This window comes from Scatophagus argus, chromosome 6 (assembly GCF_020382885.2).
Source record: "Scatophagus argus isolate fScaArg1 chromosome 6, fScaArg1.pri, whole genome shotgun sequence".
NCBI lineage: Eukaryota > Metazoa > Chordata > Actinopteri > Scatophagidae > Scatophagus > Scatophagus argus.
This window is the reverse complement of record NC_058498.1, coordinates 25,844,635-25,868,560: the sequence shown is the minus strand read 5'-3', so window position 1 is coordinate 25,868,560 and position 23,926 is coordinate 25,844,635. Positions and strand designations below refer to the sequence as shown.

At 40.6% G+C, this 23,926-nt stretch overlaps 1 protein-coding gene and 1 non-coding gene across 2 annotated transcripts in view; one reads left to right on the top strand and one right to left on the bottom strand.

The window, feature by feature from the left end:
• The window catches only part of arhgap39 (Rho GTPase activating protein 39), a 72,516-nt gene extending 48,751 nt beyond the window's left edge, over nt 1-23,765 (top strand). The window contains exons 3-11 of the mRNA XM_046390946.1: nt 253-1,546; nt 8,671-8,835; nt 10,032-10,217; nt 10,977-11,190; nt 15,263-15,336; nt 17,267-17,466; nt 17,967-18,058; nt 18,919-19,088; nt 20,293-23,765. Of these exons, the coding sequence (XP_046246902.1) occupies nt 253-1,546; nt 8,671-8,835; nt 10,032-10,217; nt 10,977-11,190; nt 15,263-15,336; nt 17,267-17,466; nt 17,967-18,058; nt 18,919-19,088; nt 20,293-20,487 (2,590 nt within the window). The 3' untranslated portion in view covers nt 20,488-23,765. The remainder of the gene's footprint in view (nt 1-252; nt 1,547-8,670; nt 8,836-10,031; nt 10,218-10,976; nt 11,191-15,262; nt 15,337-17,266; nt 17,467-17,966; nt 18,059-18,918; nt 19,089-20,292) is intronic.
• Nucleotides 12,490-12,562, bottom strand: trnak-cuu. Its single transcript has one exon. It is a non-coding gene; the product is annotated as a tRNA-Lys (tRNA).
• Nucleotides 23,766-23,926: the final 161 nt, after the last annotated feature.

Below are 23,926 nucleotides of genomic sequence, written 5' to 3'. Positions count from 1 at the left end.
TAAAAAATGATATGATTAAGTACATTATTGTTTTGTCCATTATTTTTCACTTAAAAAAAGTTTATTTTACATTTAATTTTGTTTTCTTGTTGGCAGTGTACTCTGGCTCTTTGTACAATGGCAGTGTGGAGTACATTGAAGAATACTGGCATTTTCTCAAAAAACTATGAGACTTTATAGTCTCAGTCCTCTTCATACTCGACAATAACTGTATAATATATGTGTGGTTGTTCTTCTCTTCTCTTCTCTTAGGACTTCTCCCTTCAGGTGGAACACTGGTACAAAGGAGCGAATGCTAATCAAAGTTACAGACAGAGAGCCCAGCTTCTTGGCCCATCAGGGAAATGGTTACTCCCCCTGTGACCCCCCCACCCCTGGTCTTTCTTCTGGAGGGGGCACCACCTCACGAGTTCGCCGTTCCTCTGGAGGAAATCCCCCTTCAGAACCCGATGGTTCCCATGTTCTCTACACTGACCGTCGTCAGTCTCCTTTTCTGAAGCGGGCTGAGTTGGGTGGCACAGGTACCCATCGCCGCTCCTCAGCTGACTCCCAGCCTCCCTCACCTCGCTATGCCAATGAACCTCCACTATACGAGGAGCCGCCATCAGAGTACCAGGCCACTCCTATTTATGAGGAGCCTCCCACTGACATGCAGCTCTCTGACTCCTCCTCCCTCTATGGCACTGGCAAGTCACCTGCCCGCAAGTCCTCAGCCCCTCTTTATCACTCTCCCAAGCAGAGCCAGTCGCCCTATGGCCAGCTGGTTCTGACCAGGCAGAAATGTCCAGAGAAAACCCAGAGTCTGGAGTACAGTCCTGTGGGTAAGGAGTACGTCAAGCAGTTAGTGTATGTGGAGCAGTCGTCTTCCAGTCCTCGCTTCAAGACCGCCGACCGTCTGCTACGTTATGGCACTACAGGGGGCTATGGTGGCTCATATGGTGGGTCCTACACTCTGCAGCACAGTCAGTCTCTAATCAGAGACCCCCGCCTACTGCTGGACTACAGTGGGGAGGGTGGAGAGGGAGGCCAGAGATTACTTTATGAGGATTGCATATCCTGGACATCCAGCCAGACCCATTCCCTTTCCTCCTCCTCTACAAGTGGTCCTGGGGCTTTTTCTCCTGGAGGTAACCGCAAACGCAAGAGCCGCAAGCCGTCCCTCCCCCAGGAGCTGGTACGCTGTGGGGGGCTGGAGGGGGAGGTGGGAGGCACAGTATCTGAGGCAATGCTAGCCCAGGCCAGGCTGGCATGGGAGGCCCAGCAGGTGATGAAACAGAGAAGCAGTTGGGACTCAGGCCAGAGAGGAGTGGATACCCAGAGCGGAGGCTCCAAAGATGGCTATGAGAGTGACGGAGCAGTGCCTCTCCCATTACCAGGACCAGTGGTGAGGGCATTCAGTGAGGATGAAGCGCTTGCACAGAGCGACGGCCACCACTGGAAACGTAGTACCTTCGATCGGCTGGGATTCCCCCAGGCCCTACTAGAGAAAAGTCTCTCTGTCCAAACCAACTTGGCCTCCCCTGAGCCCTACCTCCACCCCTCACAGGTACTGCTGCATGCTAGTACTCTGTGTTAATTTGGGAGAATAGTATAATTCCAGATTATTATAAATTAGTAGTTTACAACCTGTCTGATTGCAGTGTCAAGTTGTCATGTTCCTGGATCTGTTATTATTTTGATAGTACATTAGGTAGAAATGATAAACACAATTACCACTTACTAACAAAGTATTGATAAACCAGAGCTTTTGTTGTAGGATATCAATATCCATCACTTGATTTCAAAGTGATTTCAGTAATCTGGCTACTTGATTATCTGTCTCAAGTTAAAAATCATCGTCACTTTATTAATGTATTCTACAAACCATATGTGAATTCTAGAACTGTTAGTATTTGACAGCATGCAAGCATTAAGCCACCTTTTTTAACAATTTTGGAATATTTCTGTAGAGCTGTGTTTGCAGTATAATCTGTATTATGACTTAGAGCATTTGACTGGCTAGATGGTGACTGAGCTGAAGTTTTTCCTGGATCCAGCCGTCCAGATACAGCCATCACTACTGAAGCACGTGCACACACTCACACACCATCAGCGAATGGCCCAGTCAGGTCTGACAACATCTTGTGTGGCATTCCCACTCTCTCTGTTTGCTGGAGAATATAGTTATTTTTTGTAGAACATCCTTGAAAAGTGTATACACATCATAACATAATACAACGTAAATTTCAAAAACCACACCGGAAGACTGTCTAGAATATAAATAAAACAGTTTGAATTAAAATGCAGTCATTTGCAAACAAACTGTCTGAGGGTCAAGACAAATAGCCAAGTGTCTGATTATACAACCACAAAGATGATCTAGGCCTATTGTGTCTGGTACCAAGTACACTTATGAACCACCTTATGTTTGGATATGGTGTTCGTTTTGGCAATTTATGAAAAGTCCAACAGCAAACCACCACGCCAGGATGAGAAGTCCAATAGCAAAGCATCCTGCCAGGTTCAGGACAAGAAGGTTATTCCATCCAATTAACGTCCCATTCTGCTAACTATCCACATGCTGCTAACATGTCCACCTACTCTAGCTACTTTGCAAGTATGTTCAAAAATTCAAATCTGACTTTTTGTTGGTGTTTGGTTTTTATTGTGTTGGATCTGTTGAGAACATGGTGGCCTGTGTTCATAATTATTATATTTGTGCTGTTTTATAGTGCTGAATCATTTCTTGATTCCATATGTACTTAACTTTAAACTTATGTCATATAATAGAACTTACTAAAAGCTTATAGTTAATGTGGTATTAGACTGCAAATTACTCATATAAAACATCATTTTACCTGAGACATACTGCCAAATGGCCTCTGGCACTGATGGGATACCATCAGACCACTTTCACAATTACCAGGATACCATTAAATTGATGTTGGCTCATATGAAAGCATGAATAAAATGTGTCTTCAGAAGACAACAACTCTTGTAACTCCTCTTGTCTTTGAAGAATGTCATGGTTTTCTTTCTGATCCTCTGTTCAACATACAGCAGTAAGAGGCCATAAATATCAATTTAACTACCGCTAAGCTGCTGACACAGTTGGAGCACACGATGCAAGATTGGTGCCACTATTTAAACAACATTATAGTTCATCAGTGTGGATGCTCTGCACATCTTTATTATTATGGTTATTGCTCTTGGTGTGATGTTCTTTGGTCTTCCTAAGAATCTTTGCAGAACTCTTTCTTCAAAACCTCAGCCCTTCAGAAAGAATCCTTTAGGAATGGAATGCATGTAAGGTGGCTGCCATGTGGTTCCATACCAGAATGTTAAGTCTTCACATCTACTGTCCTATATCTATGGACTTCACATTAAAAACCTCCTGCTGGTTTGCTGGTGGAAAACATTTAAATTGAACCAGCAGTAGCAAATTTACATCTGTAGTAACACAGTTCTTATATGAATGTAAAGCAGTTGGTAAACAGGAGAATAAGGATGATATCTGAAAGTATCAAGGCAGGGTCAAACTAAAATCTGAACAACAAAGATTTAGAGACAGTGATTCATTCTAATCACCGGTACACTGCACTAGAAGAAGTACTCAGATCATTTACTGATGTAAAGCATGAAATACTCTAAGTGGAAGACCTGCATTTAAAATTTTACCTAAGTTTATGAAAATACGCAAATATCAAAAATCAAAATAAAAAAATGCCAAACTCTTTAACAAGGAAAAAAAAGGAAGAAACCTCGGGATGGGCCATAGAGAAGGTATACCTTTCCTGGGACAATGCCATAAATAGATACATGTACAGAACAGATCATCAAATGACAAATAGAGATTACAATGATACAGTGATTTATTTATATATATTTTATATACTTATATACTGTGATTTGTGATATAATAATGTGATATAATAATCCATCCATCCATCCAGTTTCTATACCGCTTATCCGTCAGGGTCGTGGGGGGGCTGGTGCCTATTCCAGCTGACTATGGGCGAGAGGCAGGGGATATAATAATTCTATCTTAATTTATTAGTTGATTGTATTTTTTATTGAACATGGAAATTAACCAGCAACTAAAGTAATCAAATAAATATACAGGAGTCAGAAGTACAATATTTCCCTATAAATTGAGTAGAAGTATGAAGTAGCAAATCAGTTTTATTGATATTGCACCAAATCACAAGAAAAGTTATCTCATGATTTTTATAAAAATAAGGATAAGAATATAGAAATATGACTAATATTAATAGTAGCAGTGGGCATCAAGCAGGACCACAGTGGGAAGTCCAACCATGATCCAAGGAGAGGAAGAATATTCTGTATCAATTAGAGAGTCATATTGAGGCATTGATAACAAAGAGTAATCCAATTATTATTTGGATTATTATTATTTTTCTACATCTTTTTGAGACAGGACATACCTGATTTTTGCAATATTTTGCAAGTGAAAGAAGGCAGTCCTAGAAATTTCCAGGAATACATTTAATTGTGGTCACTGGTGTTGCTAACTCAAACTAGAGCTGCCAGTAATCAGCCACTTTCTCTTTGGGGGTGTCACTGATTGGGGAGAACCCATAAGAATCCAGAACTGAATGGTGGTGATCTGTGGGCATATACCGGTACCCAGGACTGTGCTTATTTTGTACAGCCCCCTGTGTAATGTAGTCACTAACTACAGCAGCTAACGATTGAGTTTCCATGGAGCAGAGCTAGACAACTTTTTATTTGTATAGCCCATTTTTACAAGCAGTTTGTCTCAAAGGGCTTAACATAACATCAGCAACATCCTCTGCCCTTCAACCCTCACATCGACTAAGGAAAAACTCCGAGAAAAACCTTTAACAGGAAAAAATGGAAGAAACCTCAGGGTGAGCAACAGAGGAGGGATCACTCACTCAGGACGGGCAGATGTGCAATGGATGAATAAGAGGGCAATATTCTTAATTACTTTTTAATCACAGAGTATGTATGTTCTGCTGAGCTGTAATCTGGACGTTTGGGAGAAATATAGAGAGAAATTATACCGTAGTTTAATTCAATTTCAAAATTTCAAAGTTAATTTATATAGCGTCAGTTCACAACAAAAGTTATCTCTTTCCAATTTGAGCAGGTCTAGACCAAACTCTTCAATTAAATTTTATAATACAGAGAACCCAACATTCGACCATGAGCAAGCACTTGGCGACAGTGGCGAGGAAAAACTGCTTTTTAGAAGGCAGAAACCTTGGAGCAGACCCCGGCTCAAGATGGGCGGCCATCTCCCTTGACCGGTTGGGTTGAGAGAGAGAGAAATAGATTCAATGGCTTACAGTACTTGCACATGGATGCTAAGGGTTTATAGTACGGAAACCATTATATTCCAATTCCGATTCAAGTGCTAAACATGAAAATAGGAAGAGTGTCTGGGTAGCTTATCAAAGGAACACTCGAATATGTCATCATGGTAGACTCACTGATTAAAGCAGAAAATACTGTATACTGTCTGTATGTGTGAAACAATCAGAAATGCTTGGAATGCCGAAGACACAATAAACCTATATGTATATAGAACCTACAGAAGACTGTTGGAGTTGTTGAAGTATGAAGTAAAGAGGCAGACATTAAATGACCAATAAACGCTTTTTGGTATGATATTTGCCAATATCTGAGTCCTTTGAAGCACCAAGGACATAAGAAGGATGTAAAGCACACAAAGCCAAAAGGAAAATAGGTTGTTTTGAAATTCAGCAATGCAGCACTTCAATTTAAAGCTGAGAGGGTGAAGGAAGTAATCTGTTCAACAGAATTCACCTTTGAAAGAACACAAAGAAAGCACTAGTAATGGACAAAATGCATGAAAAAGAGGAGCCAGTAAATGAAATACAGATAGAAGAGATACATAGAGGATTGAGTTTTCCAACGACTGAGGATACTGAAATGTTATGTACATTGTACTTATGTGAATTAACCCTTAGTCAGATAAATACAGAGCCAGCTAAGATGCATAAAGCATTAAGTCTGAACAGAGCCAGGTAAGCGGTTTTATTTTAGTTTAAAATTTCAGTTGTACACGTACCAGCAGTGGTAACGCTTCCTATTTACCCCACCCACAACCTATTTGCTATAAATCAGAATGTTTATTTTTCTTACCCTGCCATCTGATCCATGGTTTAATTCCACTGAAAAGCTAATGGATATCGGTTACCTAGTAGTTAAAGAATATTAAAAAATGTAGTTATTTTTGATCAAGCCATGTCCTTTAACTGACATAACACACATTTCAAAGACTACATTCTTTCACCTCTGCAATATTGCAACAATTAGGCACATTCTGAGTCAGAAAGATGCAGAAAAATGAGTCCATGCATTTATTACTTCCAGGCTGGATTACTGTAACTCCCTTTTATCAGGTTGCCCCAGTAAGTCTCTAAAGACTCTCCAGCTAATCCAGAACGCTGCTGCACGATTACTCACAAGAACCAGCATGAGAGATCATATTTCTCCTGTTCTGGCTTCTCTACATTGGCTGCATGTAAGATCCAGGACAGAAAATGTTCTCCTCACATGTAAAGCCTTGTACGGTCATGCACCATCATATCTTAGAGTTGATAGTATCCTATTATCCCACCAGAGTTTTACTTTCCCAAGATGCAGGATTACTTTTGGTTTTATAGTCTTCAGAAGTAGACTGGAAACCAGAGCCTTTAGTTATCAAGCTCCTCTACTGTGGAACCATCTTCTGGTTTCGGTCCAGGAGGCGGACACCCTCCTGGAGGCGGAAGAGTAGACTTAAAACTTTCCGTTATGACAAAGCTTAGAATTATGCTACTATAGGCTTAGACTACTGGGGATCTCCCATGACGCACTGAGCTCTTTCTTCCGCTCCCTCTCCTTCTGCACACATTCATGTCCCATTAATGCATATCACTAACTCAACTTCTTCCCTGGAGTCCTTGTGCTTTCTCGTCTCACAGGTTCTCATGGATCGTGGTTGGACCTCCTGCTGCGGTCCTCGAAATTCACTGCGATTACTACTGTTTAATCATAATTTATTTTAATTCTATTACTACTACTCCTTCTCTTGCCCCCACCCTCACCCTCTATTTCTCTCTCTCTCAACCCAACCGGTCAAGGGAGATGGCCGCCCATCTTGAGCCGGGGTCTGCTCCAAGGTTTCTGCCTTCTAAAAAGCAGTTTTTCCTCGCCACTGTCGCCAAGTGCTTGCTCATGGTCGAATGTTGGGTTCTCTGTATTATAAAATTTAATTGAAGAGTTTGGTCTAGACCTGCTCAAATTGGAAAGTGACATGAGATAACTTTTGTTGTGAACTGACGCTATATAAATTAACTTTGAAATTTTGAAATTGAATTAAACTACGGTATAATTTCTCTCTATATTTCTCCCAAACGTCCAGATTACAGCTCAGCAGAACATACATACTCTGTGATTAAAAAGTAATTAAGAATATTGCCCTCTTATTCATCCATTGCACGTCTGCCCGTCCTGGGTGAGGGATCCCTCCTCTGTTGCTCACCCTGAGGTTTCTTCCATTTTTTCCTGTTAAAGGTTTTTCTCGGAGTTTTTCCTTAGTCGATGTGAGGGTCGAAGGGCAGAGGATGTTGCTGATGTTATGTTAAGCCCTTTGAGACAAACTGCTTGTAAAAATGGGCTATACAAATAAAGTTGACTTGACTTATTCTATAACTTCACATCCACCAGTATGTACATATATGGATTAGTATGTACTGTAATGGTACACTGTTAATACCAAAGATTACACTCTAACTCCAGAGTAATTGCACTGTATGTAGTGGGCTGTCATTACCCAGCTGTCTTTTACATTTTGTTTCTTTAAATGGAATATTCCATGGAGACCAAATTCATCAGAATTGTACAGATGGGGATGCTGAACAAGCCTGCACCAATTGATTCAATTTCACTTGTAGGTGATGCTACAAACAATGAAAATTGCTGCTATAGGAGCAGCTTGCAGATGACAGCAGCTGCAGCTGGGAGTGGCAATAGCATCTTCCAGCTATCATGCATTTTCTTCAGGAAATACACACTCTGGTTGATTAACCAAGTGCTATTAACGACTAACTGGACTACACTTAACATGTTTTCACATTATTGAAATGAGCTTCCGGTCTCAGTCTTTTACCTTATGAGAGCTGTAGCCTAAAGACAGCAAAGTCAGTCCAGGCTAAAAAAAGTCACGTGTTGCTGGTTAACATTATGTGTCATATTTACTTCCTTCGCAATTGTTTTCTTTCGTGCAGTACTTATCCTGTAGCCACTGTGGGCAGAAGGACACCACCCACCACCCTATCACCCACCCAAACTCTTAACTTTTAATGTTCATGGCTGTCTTAATTTGCATTATTTTTATTGATTCATACCTGTTACTTTAGATTGGTATTTCACAGAAGGTACTGAAGAATAAAGGGACTCTTTGTTGCACTGAAATAACCTTGTGGATATTGACGTATTATTAACACGTCAGTATTAATCTCAGTCAGCTCCCTCTGAGGACCAAAGAAACATTCAGCACTCATCCACTCCGAATGTTCTGCAGCTGCAGCTGAAGCAGCAGCAGCAGCAGCAGCAGCAGCGTGGAAATGAATGACCTTTAATGTTTCCTCTCTCGCTCTCTGTTTCCCCTCCTCTCTCTGATTCTTCACCTGTCAGTCAGAGGACCTTGGAGCCTGTGCCCAGTTTGAGGCCAGTCGAAATGCCAGGAATATGATGCCGAGCGCCAGCTGTGGCATTTTCCCAGAATTCACCCTGAGAAAACCCTCCTCAGAGACCGACATTGAGAACTGGGCATCCAGGCACTTCAACAAACACACACAGGTACTTCTGTGTATTATTGTTTCATTTTTAATCAATTTGCATGATATCATAAACATCACATTGTACCTTTCACTCAGTGATTTTAGGATTCTTTTTGGTGGTTCTATGTTTACAGTTAATTTTTCTGCCTAGACTATTTTTAAAATAGTCTCCAAAATGTTGTGGAACAGTGTTGGTCTCCAAATAGCTCAGTCTTATGTGCAAGTGTACTGCAGTGAAAGACACCTTTATCTAAGCACTTCCTTTATTGAATTTCAACATTCAGGCTCATGTGTCATATGTTTATTAATGAATTTACAAATGAAATGACAGTGTGTGAGATGAAAATGTTACTGTTGATGTCTTTACATGGGGTAACACTGTTAGTGGAAAAGCCTGCTAAATATCAATCAGCTGATCACTAATCAGGTTTAGCTACTCAAAAAAATAATACACAGTAGAGCTTGAAGGCTTATTCTTGACCTTGGAAACAGCAGTGTAGGGAAAAATAGCTTAGTATTGAGGAACTATGGAATTAATAATATTACACAAACCAAAAATAATTCATCCACCAGTATCATAATAGTTTGCCTAACAAAAGCAAATAAACCATTCTTGGCGATAAATCAAGAATAGACCAAAAGTGGAGGTAAGAAATTAACTTTTTAGATATACACTGACAGATGAAGTGAATAAAATTAATCATCTGTTTCCAATGCAGTGTTTTGCAGGGAATCTTTGGGTTCTGACAATCATGTGGATGTTTGCTGACACACCTAAACATTGCAGACCAAATAGCTGAGGCAACATAGTTAAGTGTCACTCACTGAGAACTTGCAATACTATCAACAAATGATGCATTTGGGAGTAAGCATAAGAGTGGTCTGTTATATTGAGACATGTAATTGAACTAAATGTTGATGGAATCACTTCCTTGAATTTAGACATCTAGTGTAGGAATTTTTAACCAGTGGCTTGTAGTCAATTAATAGAAATTCTAAAGTTATTAATTAATGATCAGACAAACAAGGTTGAGTCAGAAGGAGGTTGAGAGTGTGATCAAAGTAGTGATTGGGTTTATGTAAGTTGAGTCTAACAAAGAGATAAACAAAGAATTAAATGTGTATTGCATTTATCAAGGCTGTCATTCTCAATGTCCACATAAATGTCCATGTCCTCTAACCGTCTCTGTTGTTCCCCTCCTTGTGTGTGTTCAGGGTCTGTTCAGAAGAAAGGTGTCTATTGCCAATATGCTGGCATGGAGCAGCGAGCCCATCAAGAAGCCCATGATTATGACCACAGATCGCACTGTGAAGAGGGAAGCCGTGGACATCTTTAAGCTCATCCAGACCTACATGGGAGATCGTCGCTCCAAGGCAGACCCCCTTTCTGTGGCTCTAGAGGTCTGTGGGCACTCTGTATCACCATTCTGTCCTTCCTCAAACTCTTTTACACACTTGCACACAAGAGGTTATTCTCAATAACTCCTTCATCTAAATCTTACCTAAGTATCCATGGTGATTTTACTTTTCCATGATATCTTTGGTCTGAACCTGATACTTCATTTTCAGGCATAGTGACAGTACAACTCGAAGGTTAGATGGAAGCAACACCTTCACTGCAAAATAACTTGTATGGAGTCTGTATAGAAATGTTATGCAGCCTTCACAGAACTGAACCAGGATCACTTGACTCTCCTCTTCTCTGCAGTATTGCTGAAATGTGCAGGAGACTTCACACTGTGAAGCTGTGTGTCCTTGTTCACCGTGTGATTTTGAGGGGAAGCTTCAGCTTGAGGGGAACAGGGGCCTCATTTTTAAAATTGTATGTAGGAGCTAAAATGTTTACGTGCACACATGCACACAAAAGACAAATATGGCATGGGCCAAAAAATAATCTGAATTTAGGAAATACTGAACATGCACATTTGCACAGACATCCTTTTTTTATATATATAAATAACAGCAGCAGCTGTTAACCCTCTGCAGTCATTGTCCATTTTTGACTACTTTTGATTTTACCTTTAAATTTCAGCTTAAAAATGATTTGCCTTGCGTATAAATTGTAAATGTCAAAAAATATGAATAATATTAGCAAACAACAAGTTATTTTGGAAGTTATTCGAGTTATTACTGACCTGGCCCTCTGCCTGTCTTTGTTAGGTGGTGGTTCGTGGATGGAGTAACCAGGGTCTGCGTGATGAGCTCTATATCCAGCTTTGTCGTCAAACCACTGAGAATTTCCGTTATGATAGCCTAGAGCGAGGCTGGGAACTGATGGCCATTTGTTTAGCCTTCTTCCCCCCCACACCCCGCTTTCATACCTACCTGGAGGGCTACATCTACCGACACATGGACCCTCTTAACGACACCAAAGGTGAGAGCACAATGTGCACATGCTCTATTTACTGACATTAATGAAGAACTACATACATGCATTTGGATTATGTAAGACAGGGACAAAGTTGTTCATACTTGTTCCAAGTTTTTGTTATGACAGTAGTGGTCTCAGAATATCTACCTGTCCATCCAATGTTTTCATTTTAAATATTGGCCCAGATTGCTACGGACTTTATTTTAAGTATAGTCAAGGTCTCCAGGGGATGGTTCCTAACCAAAATGTAATTTTATCAGCAATTTGGTCCATGACAGTGTGTCACAAAAACTGTATTTGTTATGGATGATGAAAGTGACATATTTTGTCATTGGAGGGAACTCACTCCAAAGAAATTTGTGCTCTGCATTTAACCAACCCAAGTGACGTGCACACACACACAGCAAACCCGGGGCAGTGGGCGACCGCGTGCAGCGCCCGGGGAGCAGTAGGGGTTAGGTACCTTGCTCAAGGGTACCTCAGCCATGGACACCGGTACAGGGAATCGAACCAGGTCTATGGGCAGGAAGCTGTCCAGAGATGGAGTAGGATTAAAAGAGGTTTCTAGAGATGGCACTATATCAGCTATTCTGGGGAGATCTTTATTGATTTTTTCTCTAATGTTGTTGATTTTATTGGTGAAGAAACTCATGAAGTCTTCACTACTAAGAGCTACAGGAATACAAGGCTCAACAGACCTGTGACTCTTGGTCAGCCTGGCTACAGTGTTAAAGAGAAAACGTGGGTTGTTCTTGTTTTGCTCTATTAATGTTGAATAATAGGCAGTTCTGGCTTCACGAAGGGCCTTTTTGTATGCCAATAGACTGTCTTTCCAGGCTCTCTGGGATTCAGCTGATTTCGAGGAGTACCACTTCCTCTCCATCCGTCTTGATGTTTGCTTCAGTGTTCATATATTTGAATTATACCAAGGAGCTAGCCTCCTATGATTTTTAACCTTTTTTCAGTGGAGCAACCGTATCTAAAACTGCGTGCAACGTGGCTGCAGTGTTGTTGACAAAAGAATCAATTTCTCCAGGAGTAACGTTTAAATCAGTTCGCTCTGTTGAAAGATGAAAGTGACATATTTTGTCATTGGAGGGAACTCACTCCAACGAAATTCGTGCTCTGCATTTAACCCACCCAAGTGACGTGCACACACACACAGCAAACCCGGGGCAGTGGGCGACCGTGTGCAGCGCCCGGGGAGCAGTGGGGGTTAGGTACCTTGCTCAAGGGTACCTCAGCCATGGACACCGGTACAGGGAATCGAACCGCTGATCCACGACTGCCCCAAAACTATACCGCCCAACGTGGGGCTTGAACCCACGACCCTGAGATTAAGAGTCTCATGCTCTACCGACTGAGCTAGCCGGGCTGCACATAGCTAGCTGGGCTGTTGTACTGGTAAATGGTGCTGAAGGGAGCTGTGATAGGATTGCATCCCTAAATCTGTCTACACTATCTTCAGAGAGGCATCTGGTATAGTAGACCTTTTTGTTGTGTGCTGTAAAGTCTTCTAGAGTTAGTTCAAAAACTACAAGTGAACGGTCTGAAAGGAGAGGGTTTTGAGGGACAACTAACAGGTTCTTAGTTTCTAGGCCATAGGTGAGAATCGAGGGTGTGATTGTGGCAGCTTGTTGGTTCATTTACTATCTGAAGGAAACCTATTGAATCTAAGAGTGAACTAAATGCTGTCTTAAGACTGTCAGAGTCAGCATCCATATGAATGTTAAAGTCACCCACTATAATGACTTTATCTGTACTGAGCACTAAACTACATAAGAAGTCAGAAAACTCAGACAGGAACTCTGAGTAAGCAGCAGCAGGTGGGCGATACATAACAACTAATAAAACTGGCTTTTCTGACTACAAGATAGGCAGATGTTGACAGTAGACATTGGGTTTGTCAGAGGGCCAGATGCAGTTTAACATGTAGATCTGGATGGAGAGAAACCTGCAGAAAGATACAGCGAGAGAAAGAAAGGGAGGGAGAGACACAAAGCTACGGGGAAAACTGGACACACAGTTAGTGACATAAAATAATGGATCATAGGTCGACCTGATGATAGGAGAGGAGGGGAGAGGCAGAAGAGGAGAGGAGGTGGGGGAGTAGAGATGGTGGGGGAACTGCTCAGTGGATCATGTTTGTGTCCCTCGGCAGCATAGGCCGATAGCAGTGTAGCTATGATAGAGATTTAAAGATTAACAGTTAGTCAGACCTATTCTATCTGTGGCTGTCTGTCAAGAAGTGACTGTAACTATGCCTACCAGCCCCCACTTTGTTTGAGGCTAACTATACGCTTTACTAAACAGAAAGGTTTTAAGTCTGGTCTTAAAGGTGGAGGTGGTGTCTGCCTGTCGAACCCAGATTGGCAACTGGTTCCACAGCAGGGGTGTCTGATAGCTGAAGGCTCGTCCTCCCGTTCTACTTTTATAAATTCTGGGAACTGTAAGTAAACCTGCGCTCTGTGATCTGAGTGATCTATTGGGAATATATGGGACTATTAGATCCTGCAGGTATGATGGGGCTAGTCCATTTAGGGCCTTATATGTAAGTAGGAGAATTTTAAAGTCTATTCTGAATTTTACCGGAAGCCAGTGAAGAGAAGCTAAGATGGGGGAAATATGATCCCTTTTACTGATTCCTGTTAAAACTCTAGCTGCTGCATTCTGGATCAGCTGCAGGCTATTAATGGAGTAATTTGGACATCCTGATAATAGTGAGTTGCAGTAGTCCAGCCTAGAAGTAACAAAAGCATGGAAGAGTTTTTTAGCATCACTCTGAGAGAGGACACTCCTAATCTTAGCAATATTGTGGAGGTGAAAGAAGGCGGTCTTAGAGGTCTGTTTAATGTGATGGATAAATGACATGTCCTGACCAAAGATAACGATTTTTTAATAGTAAAAAATTGGAGGTCATCCAGTCCTTTATGTCCTTAAGACATGCCTGAAGTCTGACTAACAGCTCTGTTTCTTCAGGCTTTAAGGATAAGTATAGCTGAGTGTCATCAGCATAACAATGACATTTTATGCCATTTCTCTGAATAATATTTCCTAGAGGGAGCATGTATAAGGTGAACAGGATCAGCCCGAGCACTGAACCCTGTGGAACACCGTGATTAACCTTTATAGGTGAAGAGGAAACATCATTAATGTGAACAACGTGATATCTGTCTGATAAATATGATTTAAATCAGCCTAGTGCTGTCCCTGTGATCCCGATGCCATGAGGTCATTTGTGACTAACCAGTGTTGTTTCTGTGCTGTGATGGGCTCTGAAACCAAACTGAAACACTTCAAACAGACTGTTCCTGTGTAGGTGATCAGTTAACTGACCTGCAACCACCCTTTCAAGTGTCTTAGAAACAAACGGGAGGCTGGATATCGGTCTATAGTTTGCTAAGATGTCTGGGTCAAGTGAAGGTTTTTTATGTAAAGGTCTGATAACCGCAGTTTTAAATGCCTGCCAAAATGTTGTTAAAGACAAGTTGATCTGATCTAATAAGAAAGCGCCAATCAAAGGAAAGCTGATCTGGCATTTATCTTTTTATATGTCAATAAACTATCTCTCCAGGGCCTCTGGGATAATAAATAAATAAAGCTATACTCGTGCTTTTCTCCCCCTACAGATGGACACAGTGAAATACAGACTACCTTAGCAGCTGAGTGACTCAGAAATTGGACCAAAATAAAATAAAAAGTTATGACCTTAAGTGAACCAGCAATACTGGTTATTGTGCAGGGTTGAGTACTTTCTCAAGTTTGGTCAGTAAGCTACTGTAAACATTTTAGTGCTACTTTGAGAAATTTCTGGAAGTTTTAGACAGGGTGATTTAATGATTAATCGATCGATTGATTAATTTGTAATCTGGCTTAATGAAAAAAAAAACTCTCTGGGTCATCGACTCCACTTGTGTACAGAATTGGTGAAGTGTGCAGAACATATTACCTCTGACCCTATCCATGTTAACAAATTCCAACTTTTTGATTTAACTGAAAATATTTCTGTTGAACCAGTATATATGCAAAAAATTTCTTCATGTATAAATATGCATTCATTCCTCTGTTGCTCCAGGAGTGGCCATTAGCAGCTATGCTAAATACTGCTACAAGAAACTGACAAAAGCTGCTCTGACTGGAGCTAAGAAGGTAAGCATCGTTGTCTCTTTCTGTGTTAATGTTGTAATTTCTGATCAGATCAAATGTCAAAATTCTATTTCTTTGAAGTATAAGATGTGTTATTCTAAAATTTCTTATACCTCTTTTCCACTAGACAAAAACCCACTAGTATCTTGCTTTTGTCTTCAGTGGGAAACGGTGACTTTCCCCATGTTAAAAAAAAACTGCATTTACACGATTATTTTGGTGTAAAATGGTATAATTATTAACAAACCAATGAAAATAACAATGAACAATGTGTTGTTCCGTCTCTATACTTTCTGATTTCTCTACGCTGTCTGTGGCTCAATCCCATTGGTTCCCACTAAAGAGGTAACATTTAAAAAACACCTCACGAATATAAAGTTTCATTTTTATAAAAGGCACTAATTGTAAGGTATGGCCCCTTCAGCCTACATCTGAAAGTGTCCTGTGGGCGAATTGATGAATTGTCTCATTTTATGAGACGCTTTGAGCAGTTAGTCAGACTGAGAAAAGTGCAGATTACTGTGAAGTTAAGTCTATTTACCATTTCATTTCAGAAAACAGGTGGACACTTTGTTTTTAACAAACAATGCTCAAACAGGAGAAAATGGTACACTAGTTGGACCTATTTTCAATAAAGGATCAATCCACATTTGGTACTGTACTAAAGATTTCCTGTAGCAGATGGGTAGTGTCCAGAAATGCAAATATACATGTTCATTGACACTCCTGCATTTACATATGTATGCATATGAGTAGTTAGACTGTCCTGTGTGCAGTGGACATAATAAAGAAATATTAATCAGAACAGGTTAACTGCAAGTATCACTTGGAATGAAATCCAGTTCTCTGAAACATTTTTCCTGGTGAGCAACCTTTAGAAGCAGCTGAACATGAAATACATGCACATGAAATCATTATGCACATTTGAGCTTTTTAAACACTACAAGCATTGTTACAACTTGAAGAGAATCACATATATGGTGATCTAGCTTATGATGGAGCCAGGCCAGACCTGCTAAACTAAGTGCTGACATTATTCTTCAAACTTTGTGTCAACAGTTTGTGTTTTGATCTTTCCTGTTTGAACATGGCAATGCGTTTGTACGTAAAGCTAACTCTTAAAAAAGGGTTTTTCATAGCTTTGTGTCAGTCTTTGGCTGACCTGCACAGAGTTCTGACCTGAACTGCATTAAACACCTTTGGAAGGAACAGGAAAACTGAATGCAAGCCAGGCCTCATAACCCAAGTGAGGGTTATGAGATGATGATGAGGTCCCACCACATTAGTGTGGGACCTCTGGTGGCTGAATCTTGTGGAAAGCCCAAAACCAGGAGAGCGAAGACTGGTCTAACAGTACATTAAAGCCCAACGTTTTGGCATTACATGTCACAATAATGAATGAGTGCGCATGCGTGGATACGTGTGCAGCCTGTTACAGACCCTCCTGATCTTTTTCACTGTTTTCTACTGTTTTTATTGTATTTTCGCGACTCTTTTTACTTTCTTTTACTCTGGACTACACTTTTTTTAAGAATTTCCCTTCAGGGATAAATAAAGAAATTCTGATTCTGATTCTGATTCTGATGAGTGTATGTGTATTTTGTGTGTGTGTGAGTGTGTTAGCAGGCAGCAACTTGGATCAGTGCCTGTGTATCATGGCGTGCCAGATTCTAAGTAGGCCACTGACTGAAATCATTTGTCATTTTTGGACACCAGTGTTTTTGTGTTGTTAACCTGCTAACCTGTAACAGCACATTAATGAGCTGTGTGTCCTGTGGCTCGACCAATGTTTCTCACACTGACATCAGAATATTTAACTGTTATCTCTTCACACTGATTTTTGACCCACATCCTTCAGGTAGGCTACTCAAGCTGCCCTACTTAACTTCTTTGTGTGTATATGTGTGCATAATATGTGTGTGTGTCTCTCCAGGGCTTACAAAAGCCTTGTCTAGAGGAGATCAGGCATGCCAGGAATGCCATCTTCAGTCCCTCCATGTTTGGCTCCTCCTTGAAAGAGGTGATGGCACTCCAGAAGGAGCGGTATCCAGACAGCCAGCTGCCGTGGGTGCAGACTCGCCTTTCTGAAGAAGTCCTGGGTCTCAATGGGGACCAGACAGAAGGCATCTTCAGGTGAATGAGAGAACGGAGCAGAAGAAGTCTGAATCAGATGTCAGTGTTCATCATTGAGAAGTAATGAAGCAAAAAGAGTGTTTTCTGGTTTTCCAAAGTTGATATCAAAATTTATTTTGCTGTTGAAGCTTTAATAATGAGTCAAAGAGGCTGTTCCTGAGTAATCACTGAAGACACAGCCCTCCTCAGTGACAGGACAACACACTGGTGGAGGCAGTTGTGGTGTACGCAAACTTCTTCCCACAACTCAGCAGCTCGTAAAGTGGTCAGCAGAGATGCTCACCCTTAATTCCAACTAGCAGATCCACTAAGAAATGTGTCAGCAATTGTCCCCTGTCATTTAGAGCTTTCCTGTGTTTCGACTACAGCTCTCCTTCATTGTCTAGCTTTTAGCAAGATTTATACGCAATAACTATGTAGAAACAAGGAAACAAAGAAATAAAGAGAAGGTAAGAATTGAGAGATGAAAAGTGTAACCAAACTGTGATGTTTACCTCCAGGGTACCAGGGGACATAGATGAAGTCAATGCTCTCAAGTTGCAAGTGGATCAATGGAAAATCCCTACAGGACTGGAGGACCCACACATCCCTGGTAAACACTGCACACTCGCACCATGTTGAAAAGTAGTGCTGAACACATATGAGTGGGATCACTGTTGGTCTTCTGTGGAACCAACCAGTGTGTGGTTCTGGTTTCACACTGCTGTCATATACAGGGCATTGGTGTCATGGGCGTGAGGTGGATAACTTACTCACAGGTCTTTCACAGTGATTCTTTGTAGTTTTGCGTGTTGGACAGCAATGCTGTGAAGATGTTGAAAGGGCTCTCCGCTGACACCGTCTTGTTTGTAAAGATGTTTATTACAAAAAGCTCAGCATCAAATTAAGCATAGCATGTGAGAAGATCCTGGCCAATATGGATCACTCTACTGAAACATCTCTAACCATCTGCTTATATAGGTTGGTTGTTTACATGAGAAGATGAGGATAATATCTATGTAACATAATCTTCATATGTCCCTGTCTCTCTCTCTCTCTTTCTCTCTTTCTCTCCTCAACCCAACCGGTCAAGGCAGATGGCCGCCCATCTTGAGCCGGGGTCTGCTCCGAGGTTTCTGCCTTCTAAAAGGCAGTTTTTCCTCACCACTGTTGCCAAGTGCTTGCTCAAGGGAAATGTTGGGTTCTCTATATTACACTTTAATTAAAGAGTTTGGTCTAGACCTGCTCTAAGTGGAAAGTATCATGAGATAACTTTTGCTGTGAATTGGCGCTATATAAATAAATTGAATTGAAACTGAATTGAAATATGTACCATATGCCTCTAGAGCTGAGGTCTTACACACTAAGGGGCCCCAGGAAACATCACACACTAATCTCTGGCCTCATGTAATTCTTAAACAGGTTTTAAATGTGTTTTTATTGAGGTCTCACCTTGTCTCTGTGTGTCCCCAGCATCACTGCTGAAACTTTGGTACAGGGAGCTGGAGGAGCCACTGATCCCTCATGAGTTTTATGAGGAGTGTGTCAGCAACTATGACAACCCAGAGGCAGCTGTCAAAGTGGTGCTGGGTCTGCCACACATCAATAAACTGGTGCTCTGCTACCTCATCCGCTTCCTACAGGTAACACACACCAATTACAATACTTATTCATTTGTTGGCTGGCTGCAACCTTTGTTAGTGCAACATTTTGGTTGTCAGTATTAACATTTAGTCATGACTTTGGACACAATACTTTTCCTGAATTGAAAAACCCTTAACACTGGAGCTGAGCAGGGACAAACAAGCAACAATGACAATGATGGACTATGAGCGGGTTTCACTCCTGTCAGTCAAATAAACATGCTAGTGCCCAAGTACGCAAGTCTACCTCTCTTCATGCATTTATGTGTTTAACTGAAACTGTTTAAAGCACTTAAAAGACAAAAGCAAATCACTTGTCATCTAAATCTGAATTAACGAGCATATTTCTTTCCAAAGTCAGTTTAGCCAAATTAAAAACATATTTGTTCTCATTTTCATATAGTCGTGTCACATCATAGTACATAGTTTTAGATAGATAATTTTAATTTATTCATTCAGATTTTGAAATGTCTTTCTTTGATATTTCAACTTCTGCTCCAATGCAAAAGAGGTTCATGGAACAGAGACGCACATCTCAAAGCCTGGACAAATATAACCAAAACTGTCTCTTTTCAGAGCATCCACATTATTTATGTAGACAGAAGGCAATGACAAATGTGTTTTGGGTGTTTTTGTAATGTGGCTTCAAACACTGCCTTAAGCACTCAGCTGTGGTTGTTGCCACCATCATTATCCATCCATCCATCCATCCATTTTCTATACCGCTTATCCGTCAGGGTCGCGTAGTGTGTCACAGCCTTCACACACTCTGTTCTTATTCATACTCCACCACCTGCAAAACACTATATACAGTATTTGCAGCAAATTTCAAATTCTAACACACTGTTTTAAAAAATTGCTTAAGACAGAATGATGGCAAATTTTGTGTATTTCTGCAGGTTGGAAAAACTGCACCAGCCACCAGCAATATGCTGGTATGATTTATAAAAGTGACTGGTAATTTTCCAACAGAAAAAGTTTTTTTTTTATATATATATATTTACTGGCTTGTAAATTCTAACATTTATCTGTCAGTGGCTGTCACCTTAAAGTTCAGTATTGTGCAATGTCTGTTAGCAATTAAAAAAAAAAACTGTACAACTCTCTCCCATGTATTTAAGGTTTAGTTAAAAATGGCTGAAGTGGTTAAAGTCAGTCTGGTTTAAGGCAACCTGTACAATCTGCTGCTGTGTTGTGTGTGCAGGTATTTGCCCAGCCTGCCAATGTGACCGTCACTAAAATGGATGTGAACAACCTGGCCATGGTCATGGCTCCCAATTGTCTGCGTTGCCAGTCCGACGACCCCAGGGTGATCTTCGAAAACACCCGCAAGGAGATGTCTTTCATCCGTCTGCTCATCCAGCGGCTGGACACCAGTTTCATAGATGGGATTCTATAGCGACCCCCATCTACACCCCCACCCCAGATACTTCCACCCCACTCCCCACCCCTCTCACCACCACCACCACCACCACCACCACTACCAGTTTGCTCCCTTTAATTCCTCCATAACATGCCCCTACTACTCCCTCAGCAACGAAACTTCATACATACAAATTGTTGCTGGTGGGTGATTACCTTGCCTCTCAAACATATTTACTTTTCTGGAATTAACAAAAACTTCCATGTTTTGTCCACTGTAGACTTTGAGTTGAACCAGCTTTTTTTCTATTTCAGTAGATGTAGTCGTTTAACATTTACATGGGGAAAAAGACAGTACAGGAGTTCCAAAGTTTTCATTGGCTGCAGAGAGTCAGATAAAACCTGATAATGAACACCTACTGAGTAGTTCCAGTGAAACTGTCTATTTGTTGTTCGCTGTTCTAAATTAATGTACTGACTGTGGACACATCAACATTAGAAATAAATGACATCTCACCTTCACCACAGAATGGCGACTGTAACACACAAGCTGCAAGCAGCCTACACTGCCTCTCTGAACTTACTTTGTAGGCTATCACATAAGCCATCATCTCAGATCCCTTTCTGTCAAATTATATTTACTGTCTATCAGTCATGAATAAATGGATTCTGTGCAGGCAACTGTTATCCATTATAACCATTATCCATTACTTAGTATGAAGGAATTAGATACATATGAATCCAACAATCACTTGTTGGATGGATATGTTATTTTAGGACCTCAAATGTTCATTTGATTAATCTCTATGTTTATGTAGTCAAATACAAATGGGCACACACTTACGTACAGTACTAAGTCTTGCCCAAAGGTTCTACCATCTACAGTGTAAAATACCAAATGATCCAAATCACTGAGGTGTATGACGCATTCATTCAAACATGCATTCAACACACATTTTCTCACAAATGTTAAAATCATAGGGTTCAATACCAGATTTTTTTCAAGATATAAAGCCTTACTGCACCATTGCATCAGTACTTTATCGGACTGATCTTGCTAGATGTATGCCTTCTCTTAGTCAGATGTTGCCTGCCAATACCCTTACTTTAAACACATGTAGCTGCAGAGACAGTGATAAGGGGATTGGTCTTTTGGCCACTTAGCCATCAAGTGAAGAAAACCTGAACACTAAATCACATCTAGTTGTGTTTTGACTTTAAGGGTCCAGCGCTTAAAGATTAGCTTGGTTCAAAGTGAAGGCGACACATGAACATATTTTATTTTAAAAGTGTGTTGTCACTCATCTTGCTTTGTTTTTTAAGGATCACTGATTCCACAACTTACATTATTCAGGGTTATCTGCAGATCTTGAAAAATCACTGAATTTAACTTCCTTCAAAGAAGACCTTTAGAACTTATAAATTAGTCTTAAATTTCATTTTCAAAAGTCTGTTTTATTAAGTGTAATATTTCTTTGCTGCTATAGGCAGTACTGTAAGTTATAAAGTACAGGCCATATGGAGATGTAACACATTTATAAACTGAAAGTACGATTGTTGGCTGTCGAGTCTATTTTTGTAACATTTCTGTCAGTTCCATCACGTGCAGCAAACACGTTCACTACTGTGAGCTACAGTAGCCAGGAAACCTGTGGTCTGATGATAAACTATAACATTATAAGTTGTAGTTATATATTATTGGCAAATAGTAACAAAACTAATTCTAAGCCCATGATCCCTAACGGTTTTCTATCCCACTTTAATACTTTCATATGGTGTGATGGTGCTTAGTTAAAGGTGTGTTAAATTAAAAAGGTTTAAAAAAGTATGAACCTGGTGAGCCTTGCAAGAAACTTCTCCTTAGTTCTGTCAATTTTGTATGCACATTTATACACTGTCTGTGGCACTGTCCATAATATTAGCACAACAGACAAAAAAATTTGGAAACTGCTATACCATATGCTGTTTATAGGGTCCATACGACCAGTTTAGCATACAGTGTGTTGTATGCTAAAACATAATGCTAAGTGTTAGCAGGTCCAGTGTTAAAACTTTAGATTTTATGTTGAGTCTTAGCAGGCACACCAATAAAACTGCCATACACTGCGACATGCGTTTTCTTATACAGTACAGACAGAGCAGCCAAGTGGGAGAAACTGAGTGAATATCTCCCACTATGCAAACATTTCAGAAATGTAATCAAAGCTAGCAGTTGCCTCTAAATAAAATCCACTCTTCACAAAATCCATTGTAATGTGTATTAAGACAATACAAGACTACATGGCTTAGCAATGAGGTTGACTGGAACCACCAGATCAAGTAAGACTAGCACACAGCTCAGAGTGTATTAAAGCTGTGTGCTAGTGTATAGATAGTGTATAAGTAACTACAGTAAACAGTGTGTTGTTTACTGTAGTTATTTAGTAAGCAGCACTGGAGTCAGTGATCTACAGTATAGGTGGATTGTGGTGTCCATGTGTACTCACATGGGTGGGCCTTGACTCCATGACAACGCCTATCTTTGGTTGTACATGTAAACTGATTTCACAACAATCTTGCCTCTTTAAGCATCAGGTATTCTTGAAGAAATCTGGTCATGTGTCCACCCGCCACAGTGTTTGGTGCTGTCCAGTCACTTTAGCTGTTGACCACAGCCCACTTGAACCCAAGAGCAACAGATACAGTAGTATGAATGATAGCAGCACTGCCAAGATCCCATCCATAATGTTGCCCGCACTTTCTGGGAGGCATTTGAGAAGTGCCAGCTATCCCACGCTACCTGACCCAACACTGAGCCTCGAAAGGCATTCCTGCTTACTAATGATTTGTGAACGTGTCCACCTGTGTGCTTGTCTGTCCTTCTGTCACTGTTTACAAAATGTACCTGTCTCTTGCATCTTTGTCTATGACCATGTACTGTAATGTACTTTATTGTATTCATTCAAGATCTTTTCTGTGTTCAACAGAATTTCTGTTTTTAACATTCTTTTGATATGATTTAATTTATTTCTATTTATTTGAGGACATTTCCTTATTGCCTTCTTGAGATATGTTATTGTAGGCTCCAATGTGTGTGTGTGTGTGTTTTTGATGAGACATAATGAATTGTACAAATAGGAATAACAGCGCACACTTTCAGAAGAATGAAAAATGAACATTTTAGAGATAAGGGGAAGTGCTTTTCAGTTTGAGAACATTACAAAATTTATCAGACAAAGCCCTTATCAGAAATGTGTGTGTGTGTGTGTCGGTGGGGGGGGGGTACTTTCAGAAGCCTAAAATGGTTTTATCAACAGGTATAAGGAGCTGCTTATTGATCACACACAGATGGGCACAGTGACTACATGCAGAATCAAAGCTAACATTATAATGTGGGACCTGCACTTGCAAATTTTTTAAGTACAACCTTGTCCAAGTTTCCTCCCTTTCTCCAAGACTCTGCACGTCATCCACCGCAATGTGCAGCTCTTAAACAC